General features: G+C 48.6%; 1 protein-coding gene across 1 annotated transcript in view; it reads left to right on the top strand.

Annotated features, from left to right (window-relative positions):
* The window catches only part of SOX6 (SRY-box transcription factor 6), a 326,771-nt gene that overhangs the window by 73,904 nt on the left and 230,487 nt on the right, over nt 1–22,380 (top strand). The window contains exon 2 of the mRNA XM_040328672.1: nt 9,097–9,215. Coding sequence (XP_040184606.1) covers nt 9,139–9,215 — 77 coding nt within the window. The 5' untranslated portion in view covers nt 9,097–9,138. The remainder of the gene's footprint in view (nt 1–9,096; nt 9,216–22,380) is intronic.

The following is a 22,380-nucleotide window of genomic DNA, read 5'->3' as shown; positions in this document are numbered from 1 at the left end:
GGAAGGGACACGGGTGGTGGATAGGACATGGGATGAGACCCAGGAAGGGACACGGGTGGCGTGTTGTATAGGACATAGAAAGGGACGTAGTATATACATGGAATGGGACTAGGGATGGCCGATCCTCCTCCCGCTCCATCTTGCTGTACAGGGGGTGTTGAGGTCTGGCAGGTGTATTTATATGAGGAGCGCCCCCCCCCCCCCCCTCAGATTTAATATACGGCTCCAGGTGCTCTCTGACCTTCTGCACAATGCGAGGCGTCTTCATATAATGAGAGCCGAGGAACCTTTTTATTATCTTCTTGTTGACACAGGAAAGGCCAAACACGCGGCCGCCGTCCATCGCCGCAGGATGAGAACGCGGAGCCGCAACGCTTTGTGTTATTGGCGGCGCTCTGCGATTTGTGTTTTACAGAACTGACATCACATGGGGACGGGTGAAGGGAACCTGTACTGAGGGCAGAATATATCCACCGTCCAACTAGGACCACCCACTACCCATCATCCAACCACCACCATCTAATATCCACCTTCCAACCACCACCATCTGATATCCACCATCCAACCACCACCATCTAATATCCACCATCCAACCACCACCATCTGATATCCACCATCCAACCACCACCATCTGATATCCACCATCCAACCACCACCATCTAATATCCACCATCCAACCACCACCATCTAATATCCACCATCCAACCACCACCATCTAATATCCACCATCCAACCACCACCATCTGATATCCACCATCCAACCACCACCATCTGATATCCACCATCCAACCACCACCATCTAATATCCACCATCCAACCAACACCATCTAATATCCACCATCCAACTACGACCACCCACTACCCACCATCCAACCACCACCATCTGATATCCACCATCCAACCACCACCATCTGATATCCACCATCCAACCACCACCATCTAATATCCACCATCCAACCACCACCATCTAATATCCACCATCCAAATAGGACCACCCACTACCCATCATCCAACCACCGCCATCTAATATCCACCATCCAACCACCACCATCTAATATCCACCATCCAACTACGACCACCCACTACCCATCATCCAACCACCACCATCTAATATCCACCATCCAACCACCACCATCCAACTACGACCACCCACTACCCATCATCCAACCACCACCATCTAATATCCACCATCCAACCAACACCATCTAATATCCACTGTCCAACTAGGACCACCCACTACCCATCATCCAACCACCACCATCTAATATCCACCATCCGACTACAACCGCCCACTACCCATCATCCAACCACCACCATCTGATATCCACCATCCAACCAACACCATCCAATATCCACCATCCAACTACGACCACCCACTACCCACCATCCAACCACCACCATCCAACCACCACCATCTACTATCCACCATCCAACCACCACCATCTAATATCCACCATCCAACCACCACCATCTAATATCCACCATCCAACCACCACCATCCAACCACCACCATCTACTATGCACCATCCAACGACCACCATCTAATATCCACCATCCAACCACCACCATCTACTATCCACCATCCAACCACCACCATCTAATATCCACCATCCAACCACCACCATCCAACCACCACCATCTACTATCCACCATCCAACCACCACCATCTAATATCCACCATCCAACCACCACCATCCAACTACGACCACCCACTACCCATCATCCAACCACCACCATCTAATATCCACCATCCAACCAACACCATCTAATATCCACTGTCCAACTAGGACCACCCACTACCCATCATCCAACCACCACCATCTAATATCCACCATCCAACCACCACCATCCGACTACAACCGCCCACTACCCATCATCCAACCACCACCATCTGATATCCACCATCCAACCAACACCATCCAATATCCACCATCCAACTACGACCACCCACTACCCACCATCCAACCACCACCATCCAACCACCACCATCTACTATCCACCATCCAACCACCACCATCTAATATCCACCATCCAACCACCACCATCTAATATCCACCATCCAACCACCACCATCTACTATCCACCATCCAACCACCACCATCTAATATCCACCATCCAACCACCACCATCTACTATCCACCATCCAACCACCACCATCTAATATCCACCATCCAACCACCACCATCCAACCACCACCATCTACTATCCACCATCCAACCAACACCATCTAATATCCACCATCTAATATCCACCTTCCAACCACCACCATCTAATATCCACCATCCAACCACCACCATCTAATATCCACCATCCAACCACCACCAATCGACTACAACCGCCCACTACCCATCATCCAACCACCACCCATCATCCAACCACCACCATCTACTATCCAATATCCACCATCCAACTACGACCACCCACTACCCATCATCCAACCACCAACATCCAACCACCACCATCTACTATCCACCTTGCAACCACCACCATCTAATATCCACCATCCAACCACCACCATCTGATATCCACCGTCCAACCACCACCATCTGATATGGTCAGATGGTGGTGGTTGGATGATGAATAGTGAGCGGTCGTAGTCGGATAGTGGTGGTTGGATGGTGGATATTAGATGGTGGTGATACAATGTAATAGTGACGTGTGGGGGACGATGTGATACAATGTAATAGTGACGTGTGGGGGACGATGTGATACAATGTAATAGTGACGTGTGGGGGACGATGTGATACAATGTAATAGTGACATGTGGGGGACGTTGTGATACAATGTAATAGTGACATGTGGGGGACGATGTGATACAATGTAATAGTGACATGTGGGGGACGATGTGATACAATGTAATAGTGACGTGTGGGGGACGATGTGATACAATGTAATAGTGACATGTGGGAGACGATGTGATACAATGTAATAGTGACATGTGGGGGACGTTGGGATACAATGTAATAGTGACGTGTGGGGGACGATGTGATACAATGTAATAGTGACGTGTGGGGGACGATGTGATACAATGTAATAGTGACATGTGGGGGACGTTGTGATACAATGTAATAGTGACATGTGGGGGACGATGTGATACAATGTAATAGTGACATGTGGGGGACGATGTGATACAATGTAATAGTGACATGTGGGGGACGATGTGATACAATGTAATAGTGACATGTGGGGGACGTTGTGATACAATGTAATAGTGACATGTGGGGGACGTTGTGATACAATGTAATAGTGACATGTGGGGGACGATGTGATACAATGTAATAGTGACATGTGGGGGACGATGTGATACAATGTAATAGTGACATGTGGGGGACGTTGTGATACAATGTAATAGTGACATGTGGGGGACGATGTGATACAATGTAATAGTGACATGTGGGGGACGATGTGATACAATGTAATAGTGACATGTGGGGGACGTTGTGATACAATGTAATAGTGACATGTGGGGGACGATGTGATACAATGTAATAGTGACATGTGGGGGACGTTGTGATACAATGTAATAGTGACATGTGGGGGACGTTGTGATACAATGTAATAGTGACATGTGGGGGACGTTGTCATACAATGTAATAGTGACATGTGGGGGACGTTGTCATACAATGTAAGAAATAGTGACGGCTAGAAAGTTACAAAGTATCTGTAAAATCTCTCATCCTATCAGATGATAATAAAAGTATCTCGGGCACAACTCGGCTTTCATCCCCGGTGATCCCGCCACGGAGGTCCTTGTGCAGTCACTTCCTGCTGTAGGGTGACAACGCTCTGTCCCCGTCTCTCAGTTGTGCTCCTGTGTTGTCACCCCATCATGGAGACTACAACTTGCTGTTCCAGCACACATTACACAGACATGGCCCACCGTTGTCACCATCGGGAGACCCGCCATGCAGCCGTCACCGGAGTGTATGGAGACGGGAAGTGTCTGCAAAGAGGCTGCAGGAGATCAAAGCATTAAAAATTTAGGTGAAAGCAGGATTTAAAAAAGATGAATACGCAGAGCGTGGAGCGAATAAAAGGTCGTCCATTTTGGGTTTGTAAGTCGAGGCGCGGTCCGCTGACACAGGGACGGTGGTTACTGTATCTGGGTGGAGCGGAGCCGGGCGTCTATTCATGTTTTCCAAACGATGTGCGAGTCCCGTGTCACCCGATCCGGAGCGCCACTTTACTGCGCGGTGGCCCTTTCCTGCTCCGAGCGCTGGCCGAGGAACAGACGGGCGATGTCTTCCCACATCGTCACCGAGAACAATCGGCATCTGGCAGAAACATCGATCCTCCACCAGGCCGAGCCACCCCTGGAGAGCGCAATATAGAGCGCCGCTGAGTATGACCTCACGCTGGGGGGAGGGGAGGGGGGGCATAATAATGTACAGCTGAAATATAGGAAAACTGCACAGTACTACTTCACTGAGATTCTCGGTATCTCCTCTTATTCTGTATGTACAGGGAGTGCAGAATTATTAGGCAAGTTGTATTTTTGAGGATTCATTTTATTATTGAACAACAACCATGTTCTCAATGAACCCCAAAAAACTCATTAATATCAAATCTGAATATTTTTGGAAGTAGTTTTTAGTTTGTTTTTAGTTTTAGCTATTTTAGGGGGATATCTGTGTGTGCAGGTGACTATTACTGAGCATAATTATTAGGCAACTTAACAAAAAAAAAATATATACCCATTTCAATAATTTATTTTTACCAGTGAAACCAATATAACATCTCAACATTCACAAATATACATTTCTGACATTCAAAAACAAAACAAAAACAAATCAGTGACCAATATAGCCACCTTTCTTTGCAAGGACACTCAAAAGCCTGCCATCCATGGATTCTGTCAGTGTTTTGATCTGTTCACCATCAACATTGCAATGTGCAGCAGCAACCACAGCCTCCCAGACACTGTTCAGAGAGGTGTACTGTTTTCCCTCCTTGTAAATCTCACATTTGATGATGGACCACAGGTTCTCAATGGGGTTCAGATCAGGTGAACAAGGAGGCCATGTCATTAGTTTTTCTTCTTTTATACCCTTTCTTGCCAGCCACGCTGTGGAGTACTTGGACGCGTGTGATGGAGCATTGTCCTGCATGAAAATTATGTTTTTCTTGAAGGATGCAGACTTCTTCCTGTACCACTGCTTGAAGAAGGTGTCTTCCAGAAACTGGCAGTAGGACTGGGAGTTGAGCTTGACTCCATCCTCAACCCGAAAAGGCCCCACAAGCTCATCTTTGATGATACCAGCCCAAACCAGTACTCCACCTCCACCTTGCTGGCGTCTGAGTCGGACTGGAGCTCTCTGCCCTTTACCAATCCACCCACGGGCCCATCCATCTGGCCCATCAAGACTCACTCTCATTTCAGCAGTCCATAAAACCTTAGAAAAATCAGTCTTGAGATATTTCTTGGCCCAGTCTTGACGTTTCAGCTTGTGTGTCTTGTTCAGTGGTGGTCGTCTTTCAGCCTTTCTTACCTTGGCCATGTCTCTGAGTAGTGCACACCTTGTGCTTTTGGGCACTCCAGTGATGTTGCAGCTCTGAAATATGGCCAAACTGGTGGCAAGTGGCATCTTGGCAGCTGCACGCTTGACTTTTCTCAGTTCATGGGCAGTTATTTTGCGCCTTGGTTTTTCCACACGCTTCTTGTGACCCTGTTGACTATTTTGAATGAAACGCTTGATTGTTCGATGATCACGCTTCAGAAGCTTTGCAATTTTAAGAGTGCTGCATCCCTCTGCAAGATATCTCACTATTTCTGACTTTTCTGAGCCTGTCAAGTCCTTCTTTTCACCCATTTTGCCAAAGGAAAGGAAGTTGCCTAATAATTATGCACACCTGATATAGAGTGTTGATGTCATTAGACCACACCCCTTCTCATTACAGAGATGCACATCACCTAATATGCTTAATTGGTAGTAGGCTTTCGAGCCTATACAGCTTGGAGTAAGACAACATGCATAAAGAGGATGATGTGGTCAAAATACTCATTTGCCTAATAATTCTGCACTCCCTGTATGGACTCTGCACAGTACTACTTCTCCTGTCCTGTATGTCGGGTGTAATTCTCGGTATCTCTTCTTATTCTGTATGTATGGACTCTGCACAGTACTACTTCTCTTGTCCTGTATGTCGGGTGTAATTCTCGGTATCTCTTCTTATTCTGTATGTATGGACTCTGCACAGTACTACTTCTCTTGTCCTGTATGTCGGGTGTAATTCTCGGTATCTCCTCTTATTCTGTATGTATGGACTCTGCACAGTACTACTTCTCCTGTCCTGTATGTCGGGTGTAATTCTCGGTATCTCCTCTTATTCTGTATGTATGGACTCTGCACAGTACTACTTCTCCTGTCCTGTATGTCGGGTGTAATTCTCGGTATCTCCTCTTATTCTGTATGTATGGACTCTGCACAGTACTACTTCTCCTGTCCTGTATGTCGGGTGTAATTCTCGGTATCTCTTCTTATTCTGTATGTATGGACTCTGCACAGTACTACTTCTCCTGTCCTGTATGTCGGGTGTAATTCTCGGTATCTCCTCTTATTCTGGATGTATGGACTCTGCACAGTACTACTTCTCCTGTCCTGTATGTCGGGTGTAATTCTCGGTATCTCCTCTTATTCTGGATGTATGGACTCTGCACAGTACTACTTCTCCTGTCCTGTATGTCGGGTGTGATTCTCGGTATCTCCTCTTATTCTGTATGTATGGACTCTGCACAGTAGCACTTCTCTTCCAATAACTGATGAATATTGGGGATTGATCTCGGTATCGGCAGTGTTGGCGCGGGGATTGATCTCGGTATCGGCAGTGTTGGCGCGGGGATTGATCTCGGTATCGGCAGTGTTGGCGTGGGGATTGATCTCGGTATCGGCAGTGTTGGCGCGGGGATTGATCTCGGTATCGGCAGTGTTGGCGCGGGGATTGTTCTCGGTATCGGCAGTGTTGGCGCGGGGATTGATCTCGGTATCGGCAGTGTTGGCGCGGGGATTGATCTCGGTATCGGCAGTGTTGGCGCGGGGATTGATCTCGGTATCGGCAGTGTTGGCGCAGGGATTGATCTCGGTATCGGCAGTGTTGGCGCAGGGATTGATCTCGGTATCGGCAGTGTTGGCGCGGGGATTGATCTCGGTATCGGCAGTGTTGGCGCGGGGATTGATCTCGGTATCGGCAGTGTTGGCCCGGGGATTGATCTCGGTATCGGCAGTGTTGGCGCGGGGATTGATCTCGGTATCGGCAGTGTTGGCGCGGGGATAATGGCTGTTCTATGACGGTCACAATGGCGGATCCCCGGCACACAGATCCCTTTCAGAAAACGGCTCAGTGTTCGCGGCGGTCCAGGTGTCGGCGGCGCTCGGCGGTCCTCGCCAGCGATGAGCTCACAGGGGGCTCCCCCGGCAAAGTCTTCCTTCCTGTCTGCGGCAGAATCGGCTCTTCATGGCAGACAATGGCCTTTCTCTTGGCTCGGCGCTCACAATCCCTTTCAGGACACGGACTTATTGTATCTAGAAAGTGGCCCTATGGCTCGGTCCCATCCCCCGGGGGGGGGGGGGGGGGGAGTACGGGGGCCCGGCACGGTCAGGGTTACTGGTTGGGGGGGGAATTGATGTGAAATGTGTGGAAAGTCGGGACACTCGGGGGAGGGGGGGGATTGGTGTGGAAAGTCGGGGGGGGGGGGGGGGATTGGTGTGGAAAGTCGGGGACACTCGGGGGGGGGGGGGGGGATTGGTGTGGGAAGTCGGGGACACTCGGGGGGGGGGGGGGGGGGGGGGATTGGTGTAAGATGTGGAAAGTTGGGGACACTCGGGGGAGGGGGGATTGGTGTGAAAAGTGGGGGACACTCGGGGGGGGGGGGGGGATTGGTGAGAAAAGTCGGGACACTCGGGGGATGGGGGGGGGATTGGTGTGAAAAGTGGGGGACACTCGGGGGAGGGGGATTGGTGTGGGAAGTCGGGGACACTCGGGGGGGGGGGGGGGGGGGATTGGTGCGAAAAGTCGGGACACTCGGGGGGGGGGGGGGGGGGATTGGTGCGACAAGTCGGGGACACTCGGGGGAGGGGGGGGTTTGGTGTAAGATGTGGAAAGTCGGGGACACTCGGGGGGAGGGGGGATTGGTGTGGGAAGTCGGGGACACTCGGGGGGGGGGGATTGGTGTGAAATGTGGAAAGCCGGGGACACTCGGGGGGGGGGGGGGTTTGGTGTAAGATGTGGAAAGTCGGGGACACTCGGGGGGAGGGGGGATTGGTGTGGGAAGTCGGGGACACTCGGGGGGGGGGGGGGGATTGGTGTGAAATGTGGAAAGTCGGGGACACTCGGGGGGGGGGGGGGATTGGTGTGAAAAGTCGGGACACTCGGGGGGGATTGGTGTGAAAAGTGGGAGACACTCGGGGGAGGGGGATTGGTGTGAAATGTCGGGGACACTCGGGGGAGGGGGGATTGGTGTGGGAAGTCGGGACACTCGGGGGGAGGGGGGGGATTGGTGCGACAAGTCGGGGACACTCGGGGGATGGGGGGGGCGTCAGAGAAAAGTATCCCTCGGAAATGACAGGAAAGGTTTGTCCTCAATGGCGCTTTTGTTGACTGTTTTCCTAAGAGGGGCCTCACTATATTTCATCTGTCAAACTGGCTTTTCTTATGGCCAACAATGGGCGATTGTTTTCCCCGAAGGGGGGAAGAAAGCTGCAGGTCTCACAGACAGGAGAATTCCGTATTATGTTTTCCTGCCAAATTCCGATGTGTTTCCCTTCAACTCACAAAGGGCTCATAACTTACTGTCAAGTGTGAGGGAGCCACAATGCCCCAGTGTTGCTTCGCCGATTCGCCGCGCTGGACGCAGCTCCGGCTGGCTGTGTGAGCGCCGAGGGGCCGCTGGTGTGTCACTGGAGAAAAGGGGAGGGGGGGGTGGCCAGTCCGGCTCCGCCAGGCCCCAGCGAAGAGTCTTGGGGGGGGTGCACCGGTTCGGCTCCGCCAGGCCCCAGCGAAGAGTCTCGGGGGGTGCACCGGTTCGGGATGTGGCGGGTGGTGAAGGTCGGTCGGGTCGGATTCGGACTTTCACTAAACTGAATGTGGTTTTGTCGGCAGTGACTTCGGATCCTCGTGGCTCGGGACGGCGTGAGATTTGGTATGCCATCCAGCTCTGAAGTCCTGACGAGCGTCATCGGGGAACGCACTTCGGACGAGTGGAAGGACAGCCACTTACTGTAAGTACTTCTTTCATTCGTTTTATTCCGGGTCATTGTGGTTTTGATGAGTTTGTATGGCGGGACTTTATTCAGGTGGAGGAGGGATAGGCTTCTGTGAAGAGATGAGATTTAGGTGGAGGATGGTTAGGCTTCTGTGAAGAGATGAGATTTAGGTGGAGGAGGGACAGGCTTCTGTGAAGAGATGAGATTTAGGTGGAGGAGGGACAGGCTTCTGTGAAGAGATGAGATTTAGGTGGAGGAGGATAGGCTTCTGTGAAGAGATGAGATTTAGGTGGAGGAGGGATAGGCTTCTGTGAAGAGATCAGTTTTAGGTGGAGGAGGGATAGGCTTCTGTGAAGAGATGAGATTTAGGTGGAGGAGGGATAGGCTTCTGTAAAGAGATGAGATTTAGGTGGAGGAGGGATAGGCTTCTGTGAAGCTATCAGTTTTAGGTGGAGGGATAGGCTTCTGTGAAGAGATGAGATTTAGGTGGAGGAGGGATAGGCTTCTGTGAAGAGATGAGATTTAGGTGGAGGAGGGATAGGCTTCTGTGAAGAGATGAGATTTAGGTTGAGGAGGGATAGGCTTCTGTGAAGAGATGAGATTTAGGTGGAGAGGGATAGGCTTCTGTGAAGAGATGAGATTTAGGTGGAGGAGGGATAGGCTTCTGCGAAGAGATGAGATTTAGGTGGAGAGGGATAGGCTTCTGTGAAGAGATGAGATTTAGGTTGAGGAGGGATAGGCTTCTGTGAAGAGATGAGATTTAGGTGGAGGAGGGATAGGCTTCTGTGAAGAGATGAGATTTAGGTGGAGGAGGGACAGGCTTCTGTGAAGAGATCAGTTTTAGGTGGAGGAGGGATAGGCTTCTCTGAGGAGATGAGATTTAGGTGGAAGAGGGATAGGCTTCTGTGAAGAGATGAGATTTAGGTGGAGGAGGGATAGGCTTCTGTGAAGAGATGAGATTTAGGTGGAGGAGGGATAGGCTTCTGTGAAGAGATGAGATTTAGGTGGAGGAGGGATAGGCTTCTGTGAAGAGATGAGATTTAGGTGGAGGATGGACAGGCTTCTGTGAAGAGATGAGATTTAGGTGGAGGAGGGATAGGCTTCTGTGAAGAGATGAGATTTAGGTGGAGGAGGGACAGGCTTCTGTGAAGAGATGAGATTTAGGTGGAGGAGGGACAGGCTTCTGTGAAGAGATGAGATTTAGGTGGAGGAGGGACAGGCTTCTCTGAAGAGATGATATTTAGGTGGAGGAGGGACAGGCTTCTGTGAAGAGATGAGATTTAGGTGGAGGAGGGATAGGCTTCTGTGAAGAGATGAGATTTAGGTGGAGGAGGGACAGGCTTCTCTGAAGAGATGAGATTTAGGTGGAGGGATAGGCTTCTGTGAAGAGATCAGTTTTAGGTGGAGGAGGGACAGGCTTCTGTGAAGAGATGAGATTTAGGTGGGGGAGGGATAGGCTTCTGTGAAGAGGTGAGACTTAGGTGGAGGGATAGGCTTCTGTGAAGACATGAGATTTAGGTGGAGGAGGGATAGGCTTCTGTGAAGAGATCAGTTTTAGGTGGAGGAGGGACAGGCTTCTGTGAAGAGATGAGATTTAGTTGGAGGAGGGATAGGCTTCTGTGAAGAGATGAGATTTAGGTGGAGGAGGGACAGGCTTCTGTGAAGACATGAGATTTAGGTGGAGGAGGGATAGGCTTCTGTGAAGAGATGAGATTTAGGTGGAGGAGGGATAGGCTTCTCTGAAGAGATGAGATTTAGGTGGACGAGGGACAGGCTTCTGTGAAGAGATGAGATTTAGGTGGAGGAGGGACAGGCTTCTGTGAAGAGATGAGATTTAGGTGGAGGAGGGATAGGCTTCTGTGAAGAGATGAGATTTAGGTGGAGGAGGGATAGGCTTCTCTGAAGAGATGAGATTTAGGTGGAGAAGGGACAGGCTTCTGTGAAGAGATGAGATTTAGGTGGAGGAGGGACAGGCTTCTGTGAAGAGATGAGATTTAGGTGGAGGAGGGACAGGCTTCTCTGAAGAGATGAGATTTAGGTGGAGGAGGGACAGGCTTCTGTGAAGAGATGAGATTTAGGTGGAGGAGGGATAGGCTTCTGTGAAGAGATGAGATTTAGGTGGAGGAGGGATAGGCTTCTGTGAAGAGATGAGATTTAGGTGGAGGAGGGATAGGCTTCTGTGAAGAGATGAGATTTAGGTGGAGGAGGGATAGGCTTCTGTGAAGAGATGAGATTTAGGTGGAGGAGGGACAGGCTTCTGTGAAGAGATGAGATTTTAGGGATTGTTGAAAGTAGACAGAGGAGGAGAAAGTTGGACAGATTGGGGTAGGGAGTTCCAGAGGATCTGGAGAAGTCCTGGATGTGAGTTTGGGAGGAGGAAAGTTCTTCTGTGTGTTCCATGAATGTGGGGGGGAGCGCCGTGTCCTGTGGGGGGGAGCGCCGTGTCCTGTGGGGGGAGCGCCGTGTCCTGTGGGGGGAGCGCCGTGTCCTGTGGGGGGAGCGCCGTGTCCTGTGGGGGGAGCGCCGTGTCCTGTGGGGGGAGCGCCGTGTCCCGTGGGGGGAAGGCCGCGTCCAATGGGGACATGACTGGCACTCGTGTCGTAGTTTGGTTCAGTTTAGGGTTAATGTCAGAAAATCAGAACTTGGCAACATGTTTAGACAAATTGACAGCTGCTGATGTAGTGACAGTTGACATGTTCTAAAAAAGTGACAGTTGACTTCTTACAAAGTGACAGTTGGATATTGTAACAGGTGACATGTTCTGCATTAATAACAGTTGATGTGTTTTAGTGTAGTGACAGTTCATGTGATGTAATGAGTCATCCGCTCCTCACATGGTGATAGTTGAAGATGTTCTGAATCATTGACAGTTGATGTTTTGAATTAACGGCAGTTACATGTTCTGACAAAAGTGGTAGTTGGCGTATTCTAATTTTAATGACAGTTGATGTTCTAATGTAGTGACAGTTCACTGTGCCTGCCATAGTGATAGTTAACATGCCCTGAAATAATGACAGTTGGCACGTTGTGATGTAGTGACAGTTGATGAGTTTTGAATTGATGACAGTTGAGGAGGAGGGGGGGCAGCTTCCATCTGAGGCTTCTCACACGGGTAATCCCGGATTCCATGATTCTTCCTCCCTGACTGATGGGCTCTGGATGGGAATATCTCGGCTCTGGTGATCCGGAGACATACAGGGCCAGGAACCGCATGGAATTCCACCGATCCCCCCCATCTCCCCCGATCTCCCCGATTTCCCCTGATCTCCCCCGATCCCCCCAATCCCCCTCGATCCCCCCCTGATCCCCCCGATCTCCCCCGATCCCCCCGATCTCCCCTGATCCCCCCCGATCTCCCCTGATCTCCCCCGATCCCCCCAATCCCCCTTGATCCCCCCCTGATCCCCCCGATCTCCCCCGATCCCCCCAATCCCCCTCGATCCCCCCCCTGATCCCCCCGATCTCACCCGATCCCACCGATCTCCCCCGATCCCCCCGATCCCCCCCGACCCCCCCCCTGCTCTCCCCCCAATCCCCCCGATCTCCCCCCTGATCCCCCCTGATCTCTTCCTGACTTCCCCTTGACCTCCTCTTCTCCTTCTTCTGATCACTTCCTGTCCTCTTCCTGACCTCCCCTTGACCTCCTCCTGACCTCTTATTACTTCCTGACTTCACCTTGACCTCCTCCTAACCTCTTGCTCATCTCCTCCTGACCTCCTCAACACTTCCTGACCTCCTCCTGGCCTTCTCCAGACCACCTTCAGACCTCCCCTCGGTCACCTCCTTCTTCTGATCGGTTCCTGTCCTCTTCCTGACCTCCCCTTGACCTCCTCTTCTCCTTCTGATCACTTCCTGTCCTCTTCCTGACCTCCCCTTGACCTCCTCTTCTCCTTCTTCTGATCACTTCCTGTCCTCTTCCTGACCTCCCCTTGACCTCCTCTTCTCCTTCTTCTGATCACTTCCTGTCCTCTTCCTGACCTCCCCTTGACCTCCTCTTCTCCTTCTTCTGATCACTTCCTGTCCTCTTCCTGACCTCCCCTTGACCTCTTCCTGACCTCCCCTTGACCTCCCCTTGACCTCCTCTTCTCCTTCTTCTGATCACTTCCTGTCCTCTTCCTGACCTTCCCTTGACCTCCTCTTCTCCTTCTTCTGATCACTTCCTGTCCTCTTCCTGACCTCCTCTTCTCCTTCTTCTGATCACTTCCTGTCCTCTTCCTGACCTCCCCTTGACCTCCTCTTCTCCTTCTTCTGATCACTTCCTGTCCTCTTCCTGACCTCCCCTTGACCTCCTCTTCTCCTTCTTCTGATCACTTCCTGTCCTCTTCCTGACCTCCCCTTGACCTCTTCCTGACCTCCCCTTGACCTCTTCCTGACCTCCCCTTGACCTCCCCTTGACCTCCTCTTCTCCTTCTTCTGATCACTTCCTGTCCTCTTCCTGACCTCCCCTTGACCTCCTCTTCTCCTTCTTCTGATCACTTCCTGTCCTCTTCCTGACCTCCTCTTCTCCTTCTTCTGATCACTTCCTGTCCTCTTCCTGACCTCCCCTTGACCTCCTCTTCTCCTTCTTCTGATCACTTCCTGTCCTCTTCCTGACCTCCCCTTGACCTCCTCTTCTCCTTCTTCTGATCACTTCCTGTCCTCTTCCTGACCTCCCCTTGACCTCCTCTTCTCCTTCTTCTGATCACTTCCTGTCCTCTTCCTGACCTCCCCTTGACCTCCTCTTCTCCTTCTTCTGATCACTTCCTGTCCTCTTCCTGACCTCCCCCTGACCTCCTCTTCTCCTTCTTCTGATCACTTCCTGTCCTCTTCCTGACCCCCCCTGACCTCCTCTTCTCCTTCTTCTGATCACTTCCTGTCCTCTTCCTGACCTCCCCTTGACCTCCTCTTCTCCTTCTTCTGATCACTTCCTGTCCTCTTCCTGACCTCCCCTTGACCTCCTCTTCTCCTTCTTCTGATCACTTCCTGTCCTCTTCCTGACCTCCCCCTGACCTCCTCTTCTCCTTCTTCTGATCACTTCCTGACCTCTTCCTGACCTCCCCTTGACCTCCTCTTCTCCTTCTTCGGCATTGTCATTGACTTGTATGCGGTGAAAATCAGATAAGAATGAAGTTTGGTGAACACCGGGGGGGGGGGGGGGGGGGGGAACGTTGTAGTTGTGGAACAATTTTTTTTATCTCAGCAATGCAGACAATACCCCTGGACTGGCCCCCCCATCCCCCGGCCCCCCCCCATCCCCCGGCCTGCCTCGTCATGTAGGACAGGTGTTGTAATGTCACTGCATGTGCTGCGTTGCAGTGTTCGGAATGCTGTATGTACTCGGTGCGGCTCGGAGACTCCCATTTTACGTGTCCCAACAGAATGCAGGACAGAGGAAGGTTCCCATCCCCCGGGGGGCGCAACATGTCACATCTCCATTGTATTCCACCAGCTGGTGTGGGCGCTGTGCCAGGAGAGGTGCGGGAGGGGAGACGGCATTGGATGGAAGTGAAGGCCGATCTTCAATAAGCATGCGGCCAGTGAATCCTGAGGAAAGTCTGTATTTGGGGTCAGGGGAAATGGCAGCCAGGCGAGGGGCATTTTCAGGCCGGGGTCAGCTGTGGCAAATATTCCTTGATGGCAGATTTATGTGAAGAGATTCTGCAGTTGCTGTGCCCGGGGCTGGCAGGGATCCGGCCAATCGGGAGGTGCGTGTGTTTTATTTTGTAGCCGTGTTGTTGGTGACGGGAATGGCGTGGAACACCGGAGCCCCCCCGTCACCCGATCCCGGCCCCCCGTCACCCGATCCCGGCCCCCCGTCACCCGACCCTGGCCCCCCCATCACCCGATCCCGGCCCCCCCATCACCCGATCCCGGCCCCCCATCACCCGACCCCCCCATCACCCGATCCCGGCTCCTCCGTCACCCGACCCCGACCCCTCCGTGGGACAATATTGGCGTCACGGGCTGCGGCAGCGGGCCGGCGGAATGTCTGGCTCAGGAATTGTTCTGCTGATAATCTTACATCACGCACCTCCGTCCCCGCACTGCCGTCCCATGACCGGGGCACATGGGGGATCACATTTCCACAGGGCCCCGGCCCGAACCATTTATAGGTGGAACAATGCCGGGCTATGGAGAAACCCCGAATGGGCCGCAGACCAGTACCACCCCCCCATGGGGCAATTCCTACATCTCTTCTATGGGCCGCAGAACAGTACCACCCCCCCCTATGGGGCAATTCTATGGGCTGCAGACCCGCTATCTGGTACCACCCCCCCTATGGGGCAATTCTTACATCTCTTCTATGGGCCGCAGACCCGCTATCCGGTACCACCCCCCATGGGGCAATTCTTGCATCTCTTCTATGGGGTCATAACAAAATAATACAAAGATTTCTGGTTTGGGTCTCCTTTTGTTGATATTGTTTTATTTTGTGCATCTCGTGATTTGTCCCGTTTATAAAATGACACAAAAATTCAGATTCTTGTAAAAAAATAGGAAAGTTCTTTATACATCGGCGAGGAGATGCGAGTTGTAGGGAGTCGGGGGAAGAATTCTGATCACAAAGGGTTAAAGCCGAAACTCAACCCATCAATGTAACGATTATAAAAAACAGTTACATTCCCGGCATTCCAGGAATACAACTGTCACATTTGCTTGTTGTTCCATCAAACTGTCAAATTGGGCGGAGTCCTAACTGATCACATGGGCTGCACCATGGCAACTACAGATCAGACAGAGGCCAAGATGGGAGATAGAGAGATACAAAGTAACATTGTTTATAAACATTGATCAGATGGGAGATAGAGAGATACAAAGTAACATTGTTTATAAACATTGATCAGACGGGAGATAGAGAGATACAAAGTAACATTGTTTATAAACATTGATCAGATGGGAGATAGAGAGATACAAAGTAACATTGTTTATAAACATTGATCAGACGGGAGATAGAGAGATACAAAGTAACATTGTTTATAAACATTGATCAGACGGGAGATAGAGAGATACAAAGTAACATTGTTTATAAACATTGATCAGACAGGAGATAGAGAGATACAAAGTAACATTGTTTATAAACATTGATCAGACGGGAGATAGAGAGATACAAAGTAACATTGTTTATAAACATTGATCAGACGGGAGATAGAGATACAAAGTAACATTGTTTATAAACATTGATCAGACGGAAGATAGAGATACAAAGTAACATTGTTTATAAACATTGATCAGACGGAAGATAGAGATACAAAGTAACATTGTTTATAAACATTGATCAGACAGGAGATAGAGAGATACAAAGTAACATTGTTTATAAACATTGATCAGACGGAAGATAGAGATACAAAGTAACATTGTTTATAAACATTGATCAGACGGAAGATAGAGATACAAAGTAACATTGTTTATAAACATTGATCAGACGGGAGATAGAGAGATACAAAGTAACATTGTTTATAAACAATGTTACTTTGTATTGCGATGCTTTGCACAGCACATGTCCAATCCCCCCCCCCCCCCCCCATGTTCTATAGATAGTAATAGAATTGTGTTTTAATGATGTCCAATGGTGGGTCAGGTTGCGGAGGGAGGGGGGGGGTTCTATGTATAAAGTGTCATAGAATTGTATGGTGGTCCGGCCCGGTGATGTGATTGGGGTTGGGGGAGGGGGAGGGGGGGTTCTATGTATAAAGTGTCATAGAATTGTATGGCGGTCCGGACCGGTGATGGGGTCGCAGTGGTCGCTGGGTTCTGGTTGGTTCCCATGTAGGGTGACTTTATTCTCGGTCGTCGGTATAAATCTCACATCCACTTGTGCTGAAGACGTCTCAACAAACCTGTCAGCGGAACTTCTATTGTAACTGGCGGAGTTCCCAGCGTCTGTAGTGCAGTGCATGCTGGGAGATCTCCCAACACTTCAGCAGCCCCTCCCCCTCCCCATGCCCACCAGAAATAGCCCCGATGCTGCATTGATGTGGAGTTTGGGAGAAGAGGGCGTGTCATTGTGTCTCCGCACTGATGACATCACAGCGGATTCCTTTCACCCGGTGATGTCATTGCTTTGCATTCAACATTCTATAAATTCTCCAGAATACAAAGTTCAGATCTCTTCCTAGAAGTCATTTTTTAAATCTGATGGAACTTTCCTCCGATCTTCCCATTGATCGCTCATGAGGCGAGGTCCCGCCCCCTGTGGGAGGTCAGGAGCAGTCGGTGCTGAATAGTGTTGCTCACGAATATTCGTATTGCGAATATTCGGCTCGAATATGGCATATTCGAGTATTCGCGATATATTTCGAATTTCGCGGTGAATATTTGCTATTCCGAATATTCACATTTTTTCAATTTTATTTTTAAAACAGATCACATCCTATCGACGTCTAAAAGCATTGCTGGTATGATTAGAGACCCTGGGCCGAGTAGCTAAGCTGAGGCGATCCTTTTATGTTGCCGAATATAAAAAAAAAAAATTGCGAAATTTCGCTAATGCGAATGCGAAAATGATTGCGAATTTTCGATAACTGTGGTAGGAGAACTCTGATTGTCTCTGATGCAAAAGGGGGGGCTTTGTGTATGTTTCTGTTATGAATATTTGTATGTTTGATATTATTTTTTTTTTGTAAGAAGGAAAAAATTGCGCATACCTTAAAAAAAGGGGAGAATACAGCAGCAACTCAAAAATGTTATACAACATAAATTAATACAAGACAGAAAATGGAGTCGCTCTACAAGAATAAAAAATATGTCTAGTGACAAGACATGTGGGCAAATTATAAAATAAGCAAGCGCAAATAACTTGTGAAATACACAGTGAGACAAATATATAAAGAAATATAGTCCCAATAATAGAAAAATAATCTTTCATAAAAATGTCTTTGATATGTGAAGTGAAAAAAAGTCCAAAGCATGCAGCATGAACGTGTTCAATCTTCAAGGTGTTTGATTGACAAACGGCTGTGACAGATGGATAGAGTAAAGAATCACCACCAATGCAAAACACTTTTTATTTTGTATTGTAAAATATCACGAATATTCTGAGCCAATCAGAGTGCTCCTTCCGCATTTGCCGAATATTCGCAATTATTTTGTATTGTAAAATATCAAGAATATTCTGAGCCAATCAGAGTGCTCCTTCTGCATTTGCCGAATATTCGCAATTATTTTGTATTGTAAAATATCACGAATATTCTGAGCCAATCAGAGTGCTCCTTCCGAAATTTCGCCATCAATATCGCATTCGCATTTTGCGAAATTTCGATACAATATCACAAATATTCTGAGCCAATCAGAGTGCAAAATATCACGAATATTCTGAGCCAATCAGAGTGCTCCTTCCGCTGTTGTCGAAATTTCGCAATTATTTTCGCATTCGCAATAGCGAAATTTTGCAAAAATTTCATTTCGATAAAATATCACGAATATTCGAATTTAGCGAATATTTCTCGAATATTCGGCTATATATTCGTGATATATCGCGAAAATGAATATGGCGTATTCTGCTCAACACTAGTGCTGAATGTTGGAATCATTTATGAGTTCTTTATCTTCTTCTATGGAGAAAGTTTTGTTACTTTGTATGGAATTGTCTTCTCCCGGGTGAGTTCAATGTTTCCAATCCAGGCTGCAGATTTTATTCTGGATTCGGTGATCTGTGAGCGATCGTTGCGTCATTGCCGAATCCCGATCCCCTAGCTCTACCACCCCAACCCCCGAGCTCTACGATCCCGACCCCCGAGCTCTACGATCCCGACCCCCGAGCTCTACGAAAATCCTGACCCCCGAGCTCTACGATCCCGACCCCCCCAAACTCTACAATCCCGACCCCCCAAACTCTACAATCCCGACTTCAGCGACATTCCCCAAATCCTCAACCTGAATATTTCATCATCCGACAGAAAGGAAGGTTATTGTTGTTGTTTTTAAATCCTCCCTCCGGCTCCTCCCCTTCAGTCTTGCACAGGTGTAGCGGCTCCTCCCCTTCAGTCTGGCACAGGTGTAGCGGCTCCTCCCCTTCAGTCTTGCACAGGTGTAGCGGCTCCTCCCCTTCAGTCTTGCACAGGTGTAGCGGCTCCTCCCCTTCAGTCTTGCACAGGTGTAGCGGCTCCTCCCCTTCAGTCTTGCACAGGTGTAGCGGCTCCTCCCCTTCAGTCTTGCACAGGTGTAGCGGCTCCTCCCCTTCAGTCTTGCACAGGTGTAGCGGCTCCTCCCCTTCAGTCTGGCACAGGTGTAGCGGCTCCTCCCCTTCAGTCTGGCACAGGTGTAGCGGCTCCTCCCCTTCAGTCTTGCACAGGTGTAGAGGAGTTTGGGGACGGTCCCTTCCTGTTCCAACATGACTGCGCACCAGTGGTAGGCGTCCCAATACTTTTGGTAATATAGTGTGTATATATATATATATATATATATATACTGTACACACACACAGCTCTTTTGTGACACATGACTGGGCCCCTCATTGTCCCGGAGCTCCGGCTTTCCCTGGTTAGGTTTTCTGCCAAAAGAAATATATAAATTGAGTCTTTTTACATGATGTGCGCGGCTGCGGCGGAGCGGTGCGTTGTGTCAGGCTGAGTTATGTTCCTGTGACTTCATAGACGCGGATTATTTATCGCAGAACGGGGGTTTGAAAGGAATATTTCTCCAAATTCTGCCACCAGGACCCTTATGCCCCTTGTGCCCGGTACACACGATCGGTTTTCCCGTCGGAAAAAGTCCTATGAGAGCTTTTGGTCGGGAATCCCGGCCGCGTGCGTTGCGCTCCATCTGACTTTTTCCAACAGAAAATCTACCGGAAAAAGATAGAGAGCAGGTTCTCTATTTTCCCCCGACGGAAAAATTTCCTAGCGGGAAAAAAAACGTTTGACTAACGTCAAAAAACGTTAAACACGCATTCTCGGAGACAATTTTGACGCATGCTCGGAAGCATTGAACTTCTTTTTCTCGCCTCGTCGTAGTGTTGTACGCACCGCGTTCTTAACGCTCGAAGGTTTTGTGTGACCGTGTGTATGCAAGACGAGCTTGATCGGAATTCCGTCGGAAAAAGCATCCAACTTTTTTCTGACGGGAAGTTTGGTCGCGTGTACGGGGCGTGAGACTCCATCCCGGAAAAGGAAGGAGTCGGCTTATTTCACGAGAGGAATATGGCGAAGTGCGCCGGGCGCCATGGAAGCTCCGCGTGTGATAAGACACGGGCTCAGCGTTGTACAATCTCCGCCTCTTTATTTCACGAGGGGAATATGGCGAAGTGCGCCGGGCGCCATGGAAGCTCCGCGTGTGATAAGACACGGGCTCAGCGTTGTACAATCTCCGCCTCTTTATTTTATTTCTCTGATATTAGATGTCAGGACATGTGAAGGTTCGGATAACACTTCTCAGTAAACTTCTGTTCCTCGAATTCCCCGCGTGGCGGGAGGAGATTACAAGGCCGATGACATCACACCATTGCTGACTTTGTGATATCAAACTCCATTTATTAATGTCATTCTTCTGCGGCTGATATCGCTTCGCAGGAAGATGTCGGGTAAAGTGCCGAGCGATTCTTGTTTTGTCTTTTCTGAAGTACATTTTGTTTTCTTTATTTGTGACTTTCAATCCTTTGCTGGAGGTTTTATAGACTTTGTGCTTCTTTATTTCCTTTTATTGGACCTTTCCCTTTAAATGAACAAATGAATGGTAGGGAATGAGGAGAATAAACGCCAGAAATGTGCAGTACGGTGCGTCTCGGAGTGCGCCGACGCGTCACGCGGGGTGAATATAATGGGAAGACATCAGATGGGAGGAGTTTGTAGCGGATTTTCATTTTTGATTCTGTAAACTCCAAGATTTTGTGTTTATTTTCTAAATCCCTCAATAGGATAAAATATAATACAATGTGATACAATAGGATATGATATGATACAATAATATGCAATACAATAGGATACAATATAATACACTATAATACAATAGGATATGATATAATATAATACAATAGGCTACAATATGATATAATATAATACAATCGGATACAATATAATACAATCGGATACAATGTGATATAATATAATACAATAGGATACAATATAATACAATATAATATAATACAATAGGATACAATATAATACAATATAATATAATACAATAGGATACACTATAATATAATACAATACGATACAATGTGATATAATGTGATAAAGCTGCGATATAGAAAACCTTTGCAGAGAATCTTCATTGTGGGGTTAATAATAGTGAGACTAACGACACCCCAAACACGCGTCTAATTAACGAGATCCAGTTCTGGAAATTTATATGCAAAGTAATTTGCCTAAAGCACAAAAACATCAAATGTAAATATAAGAAACAAATATGACAAATAAAGTCTTTGTTATTCCAATTATATACTCCCCCCCCCCCCCCCCCTGTACACTCACTACACAACATTGTAGATACAAAGTGTCATCTTGTCACATGAAAAGATACAAGAAATGTGACTGAGGGGTGTACTTACTTTTGTCAGATACTGTGTGTGTGTGTGTGTGTGTATATATATATATATATTATAAATACATGTAAAAAAAAAAAAAAAGCAGGGCAGTGGCTGGTGCCAGTTGTTTTTTATTTATATTATTATTTTTATTTATTGTTTTTATTATGTTTTTATATTTTTATTTATTGTTTTTATTATTATTATTTTTTTTTAACAGTAAATCGTTTTTTATTTAGAAGTATTAGGTTGAGAATGACGCCGCAGTACATCAGATACAAAGGGGGCGGAGTTAACAATTCAGATACTTGGTAATCATTTCCCAAGCTTGCGATGGTCTCAGTCCACAAACATTGTAGCGTTCTTGTTCCTGGTAACGTTTTTGGAATTTGTATTTATTTTTTATTTTTTTTGGAGCCCCCGTTGGGGGGTTTTGGTGAAATATCAGCAAGGGTCATCTGCTCCACACGGGGTGATTGGGTTGTGCCCGGCCGCACCCCCTGCGCCTGCCTATAGGTTGTTTTACTAAAGGCAAATACAGTGGGGTAGATTCAGAGAGAATTTACGCCGGCGTATCCATAGATACGCCGCGTAAATTCAAATCTGCGCCGGCGTATCTTCTTTCTGTATTCAGAAAGCAAGATACGCCGACATTAGCCTAAGATCCGACTGGCATAAGTCTCTTACGCCGTCGTATCTTAGGGTGCATATTTACGCTGGCCGCTAGGTGACGCTTCCGTC

This window comes from Rana temporaria, chromosome 11 (genome assembly GCF_905171775.1).
Source record: "Rana temporaria chromosome 11, aRanTem1.1, whole genome shotgun sequence".
NCBI lineage: Eukaryota > Metazoa > Chordata > Amphibia > Anura > Ranidae > Rana > Rana temporaria.
The sequence above is the reverse complement of the archived record's forward strand: the minus strand, read 5'-3'. Positions and strand labels throughout refer to the sequence as shown.